At 28.0% G+C, this 6450-nt stretch overlaps 1 protein-coding gene across 1 annotated transcript; it reads left to right on the forward strand.

Moving 5' to 3' along the window:
* Positions 1 to 1749: 1749 nt before the first annotated feature.
* LOC110602521 lies at positions 1750 to 3175 on the forward strand. The gene has a single exon (XM_021740059.2). The coding sequence runs from the start codon at positions 1929 to 1931 to the stop codon at positions 2487 to 2489; it is 561 nt and encodes a 186-aa protein (XP_021595751.1). The 5' UTR covers positions 1750 to 1928; the 3' UTR covers positions 2490 to 3175.
* The last annotated feature ends 3275 nt before the right edge of the window (positions 3176 to 6450 follow it).

Here is a 6450-nt window from a genome sequence, read left to right on the forward strand (position 1 = left end):
ATTTTTATTTTATTAATAACACTTTCTTTTATATTATAATCTAATGAAAATTTCCCTAAAAATTATTAGATAAAAAAAAATTAGTCTACTTAAATAAAATAAAAATACTTATATATATATACTTGCAAGGCTCAGTATTTCTTGGTAGGATATATAATTTTGAAAATTTTTATCTAAATTCGATGCATATAAATTCAAGATGTAATTATAGAAATTAAATAATATAAAAAATTATAATTATAAAAATTAAATAATATAAATTTTCAATACAATTAATAATTTTTTAATAAAAATATTAGAGAATTAAATTTTATAAAATATAATAATATTTTAATTGAATAATTTTAGAATAGTTAAATTTTATAAAATATAATAATATTTTTAATTAAGTGACACTTCAAATAGAGATAAATTAATAAGTTTTCTAAAAATTTAGAGATTTAATAGAAATACTTTTAAAGTTTTACTCCAAGAGTTAAAGAGTAAGGCAGGATTTTTTTAATGAATTTTTTTTAAAATAAAATTTTATGCAATTTTCAAAAAATTTATAATATTCTATTATTTGAAAAAAATAAAAAGTTTATGATGTTTAAAGAAAACGTATTCTCAATTTGTTAAATTGATGAGTAAAAAATAAAGTTTTTATTAAATAAAGATATTTTAAAAAAAAACCATGTGCTTTCCAATATGAAATCAAGGTTTAAACCCTTAAAAGACATTCTATTCCTTAAAAAAGAATATTCTTGTACACATAGGATTAATTCTTTATGATTTTCCATTTAATTTATTTTATTCATGAGAACAATAACGTTAAAATTGTAATAAAAATTGAGATATTTATATTTTGAAAATTTAATGGAATTTTATTATTATAAAACAAAATATTGAAAAAGCAATAAAGTTAAAATAATACTTATTAGATGAAGGGCTAACGGCAACGATAAAAAAGCAATGAAGGGCTATCTCAGCATTTGATTTTTGGGATTGAAGAGGATTTAGAAGCCTAATGAAAATATCTCACAAAAAATTGTGAATTTTCTTTGGAGAGCTATAAGAGAGTTTCTGCCATTTCGAATAAATTTAACTGATAGGTACGTTGAAATTAAACGCGAATTATTCTTGATTTTGATTTAGCTTGGTTGAGGATGATTTACCTATTTTTTTTTGCATTACCCAATTTCTATTGAATGCTGAAATTTTCTTAATTTGAGGTTGGATTTTGCTCCTTTTCCTTTCTTTTTGAGTTTCTTTAGATCTTATCTTAGTTAAAAGACATGCCAATATTACTATTCACCTGCTTGTAAGAGTAGCTGCATTCTATGTTAGTTTCCAGTTTTATTTATTATTTTCCCTTAGCCTGGTCTAATGGGAAAGCTTATGTGCTTCTACTTAGCTTCACCCAAAATTATTAATCCAACGGCAGAAGAAGCACCATCCACATTGAAAACGAGATTCACTTAATAGCCAAAACTCTCGTTTTTATTATTTTTCTTGACCCAAGTGGACCATTGTGAAACATGTCAATTTCTCAGTCTAACATCACAATCCACATTTTCCATTCCAAAGCAATGCCATGCCTCTGCACGCCAACCCAAAACCTCCACGTCTAAAAAGTAAACCCAATAATTTAGTAAATTCTTCATATTAATTATTTTATTTTTAGAATTCAGCCGTTTAATTATAAAAATTAACAAACTAAATAGTTAATGTTGACAAATCACAAGTAGCTGATAGTAATTTAATCATTATAGATCTCCTGAGTTGAAGCAATAATAATATAAGTTCAGTGCTTGCAGGCAAAGCATGTTTGCTTTGTCTCCCATAGCAGCTGCCCTCTCATTACTCATCCCTTCACGTCCTCTTCTCATCAAACCCCACCATCTGTTTCTGCATATTAAGCTAACTTCACATATAAATATAATCCTTAGATGTCTGTCCTCTTCGCAATTTCTTGGAAAATTCACACAATGGATCACACGAAAGAGATGGCTAATGGAAGTGAGCATGAAGATGATTATGTCAACAAAATTCTCTTTGGAGCTGGAGCAACTCTAGCCATGGCTTGCTTGAAACGCCTGCTGGTTATGGTTTTCGTCGAGCAATGGCGATCGAGGGTGTTTTTGATACTCAATCTTGTTCTTTTAGCTATTTTCTTCACTTCTGTCCATTCAAGCTCAAGTGAAAATCGAGAAAGTAGTTGTGATGAGAGGAAGATTCAAGAAAAGAAGAGAAAGAAACAATGTGTCTGGTCTGAAGAAGCTGAAACACAAGGAGAATGTGAGCAGATTGGAACAAGGGATGAAGATGAAGATGAAGACAAAGATAAAGACAAAAATGAGCTTGAGCATGTTAAAGTTGATAGTGAAGATCAGCAATTGTCTAAGGAAGAGTTAAATGAGAGAGTAGAAGCTTTCATTGCCATGTTTAGACAGCATTTGGTTTCTGATGCAAGAAAAAGTAGAAGCAAACCATTTCCTCTCAAGGCCTAAACAAAGCTGATCCTTAATTACCTTTTCAAGCAAAAGGAAAAAGTGGAATCTGGACCTTTAGTGGTACTTTCAATAGACGTCTGGGATGAAAGTGTAGTTCCTGTAAGTTTCAGGGTTAATTTGCAATTCTTTCTTACCTTTTCCAACCTTTTAGTTTTGGGGTTTTAAGGTCAAGTTGGGAGTTTAAATAGGCCATTTTAGGTAAAAAAATATAGAGAACAATGGGAGACTTGGTAGCCGGCCGGACATGGCTCTAAATTATTGAGCCCGCCACCCCTGCTTGCTAATTCCATCGCAGAAGCTTTGTTTTCTTGTATGCGGCGGTGCTTCTGTTTTTGAATTATCTAATCATGGCTACCGCATCCTGGGCTGTTGCTTTTTTGGGTGTTTTGTGCTTTCTGAGTTGAAGATTGTCTTTTGGCTTGGGCAATATCCCATATCATCATTGATGTGCTGGACTTAACGTAACAGGGAATGGACGATGACGGTTTGATACGCTTCTCCTTGTAGTGACTAGCTTGGGTTAGAGTTAGAACAGGTCTTGGACTGTATTTGGGCCTTTATTTGTTAATTAGGCTTTCTTTTTTAGGCCATGAGCTTTTATGTTGCTAGCCCATTGAATTGCATAATGTATTTGGGCAATATGACTTTTATCATTAAAAAAAAAAACCGATTGTCCTTTCTCATTAACCATGGTTTTGTTCGAGTGGTTTAAAATTAAATTAAATTGAATAAATTAAAATTAAAATTTTAGTATTTTTGAAAATCGAGTTAAATTGATTTTAAATAAAAATTGAATTAAATCGAATTAATTTAATTTGATTTATTTGATTTAGTTTTTTAATAAACCTTTTATTTTTTATACTTTATTTTTAATATTTTAAAATTTAATTAAAATATTTTAATTTTACTTATAATCTAATCTTTATATTATTAAAAAATATATATTATTATCATTAATCGTTTCAATTTAATTTTTTCAATTTTTTTATTAAAATTAAATTAAAATAATTAAAATTTTTGAAATTAAAAATCGAACCAAATTAAAATATAGAAAATTTTAATAATGAAATGTATAAAATTAAATTTAACTAAAATAATTAAAATTAATTTTTTTAAAATAATGTATATATCAAAAAATGTATTTTTTTTTTTTGAAAAAAATATTTTTCATAGGAATAAAGTTTTGGTTTTTGCCAAGGATAAACTTGAATCAAAACTAATAGACATTATATTAAGGATATAAATTTTTTTTTTCAAAAAATATTATATTATAATTATAAAATAGATTTTAGATAAATTAAATAATATATTAATAATTAAATTTATCTAAATATAGTAAAAAATTTAAAATTAATAATATGTTTGTATTTTATATAAAAATTATAGATTTTAAATTTAGTTATTTAAAATAATTAAAAAATATTAAATAAGAATAAAATAAAAATAAATTTGTAATTATTATATCTAAAATATGAATATTCTTTGTAATGCCAATATTTTCCTTTTTTTTTCTTACTTTTATATATTTTATCTAATTTGTATTACATATTATTTATACTCGTTATTTAAATTTATATATAATATTAATATTATTATACATATTAATTTTAATATTAATTTTTTTTGTTATTTCAATACTAAATTAGTATAACTACTAATTAATTAAAATTAATTACTCGTTATTTTTAAAAATTAAACTCTTTTACTCTTGGGGGTGAAATATAAATTTTTATATCATAAACAAGCTATTAAATCTAAATAAGAAAATTATTTTTATTAGACACTGATAATAATATTGATTTATATTATAATTCTAAATATATTTCTATCTATTAAAATTAAAATCTTAATCGAAAATTCTTAATTTTTTCTCTTATTTTAGAATTAATAATATATACTAAAATAATTCTACAAATTAGAGAATAATGTGAGATCTGTTACTTTAAACAATAAATTATCAATTAATGAATATAACAAAAAAAGTACTAAACTATACATTATATAAAAATCATATATTTCAAATATGAAATTATTAAATTTAATTTTGAAAATGTAAATTAAATAGAGAATTCTGAGTAGCAATAATAGATGTTAAGAAAAAAGTTTTCTTTTTTGGTAAAGAGACTCCATAGAATATTCAATTAATAACAAAATATATATATATATATATATATATATATATATATATTGGTTTGGTTTATCAACTATAATGAGGGATGTGAAACTAGTAATAACTTGGATGATTCCACACTAGTATTCAAATAGCACTTCCATTTTATATATGTATATTTATTATTATATTTTAGACTTTAGATAATGATATTTTAGTAGCGATTATAAAATTATTATTTTAATACTGATATAGGACTGATTCTACTCCGTCAGGAGTTTTAATTTTTAACATTTAACTAAGATGAAATAATGGAAACGAGAGATTAAAAATCGAAAAAGTCTTATTGAAAATTCTTAAAAGATTAAAAATATTTCAAATAACTAAGGAAAGTTTATTAATAATAGAAAAAAAAATCTTAATATGTAAAATTATAAAAATATCTAAAAAAATAATTAAAATATAAAATTAACCTCTTAAATGGTGAAATTTTTATCTCGAACTTTGTAACAGATGTTTGGCCCTTGTCACATTTTTGAAAATCGTGTGTCTCGAAATTCACTTTCCAAAAAGCTATCGTGGAGTCTTCATCGGACGTCGGCAGAAAAAATTAGGTCCGATCCAAGTCTGCCGTAAAGTTTAAGACTAATTGCTACGTATCATTTCTTTCCACTTGTAAAGAACTCGACCTCGAATTATCATTAGCAGGATAGTACTGAAATAGATCCACCACGTTAAACGTCTTGAAAATTTTCATCTCATTTGGGAGGTCAAAAACATAAGTATTGTCATTAATCTTCTTAATATTTCGGAATGGACCAATCTTCTTGGGGTCAATCTTTTTATGTTCTTCACTATGTTCCTTGCGTAAATATACCATAACTTGGTCACCAACATTGAAGGACTTGAAACGCCTATGTTTATCGGTTGTAGTTTTATACTTGTCATTGGCTTCTGTAAGGCATTGTTGTACTTGTTTGAAAACGTCCACATGCTGCTTTGCCTAGTTACTTGTTGCAATACTGTTGTGAGAGCCTGTAGGAAGGGCAGTAAGATCAACTGTATGCGTGTAATACCCGGCTAGACTCCGGTATCGGAATTCCTACCGTCCGGTGGAATCTCGGATGACGGAAGCCTCTAGTAGGGTAGAAACATGTTTTCATAAAATGTTTTAAGGTATTTCATGGTTTTAAGTATGAAAATTTAATGAGTTTTTGCATGAAAAGTCTTTGGAGGAAAACCCAAGTTCGGCCGCCGAAAGTCAAGTTCGGCCACCGAACATGCATGCGTTTTGGAGGCACGTTAGGCCCCCGAAAGCATGAGTGAGGGAAGTCCAGGTTCGGCAGCCGAAACCCAAGTTCGGCCGCCGAACATGGCATGCATGCGGAAGCACTTTCGGCCCCCGAACGTGACCTGGCCAGCCACCTATAAAAGGGTCACTTAGCCGAAATGGGCGAGCTTTCTCCCATTTTCGGCTATAGCTAGCTTCCGACCTCCCTCTCCCCAGATCTTGTGTTCCTTCTCCAAATCTCCTCCATTTTTCTTGAGTTTTCACCTCTCATTGCAAGTTTTGAGCATTTAAGACAAGTTTTGGAGCTTTGGGAACTCAGGAGCTCATTTGCTTGGATCTCCGAGTTTAGGTCGTCTCTCTCTCGATCTTCAAGAGGTAAGAGCCGATCTTAAGCTCATTGTATGTTTTAAGTAAGTTTTAAGTTGTTTTATGGGGTAGAATGGCATGTATAGGGTTGTATGAGTTTTTAAGCAAATGTTATGTTTTTGAACAATGTGGCATGTTTGAAGTGTTGTAGTTGGGGTATTTGATAGTTTGAGACCCCTAGGTGTGATGTA

This window comes from Manihot esculenta, chromosome 15, assembly GCF_001659605.2.
Source record: "Manihot esculenta cultivar AM560-2 chromosome 15, M.esculenta_v8, whole genome shotgun sequence".
Taxonomy (NCBI): domain Eukaryota; kingdom Viridiplantae; phylum Streptophyta; class Magnoliopsida; order Malpighiales; family Euphorbiaceae; genus Manihot; species Manihot esculenta.

Coding starts and splice junctions, on each gene's coding strand:
- LOC110602521 (XM_021740059.2), top strand. CDS start 1,929: ATGTCTGTCCTCTTCGCAATTTCTTGGAAAATTCACACAATGGATCAC.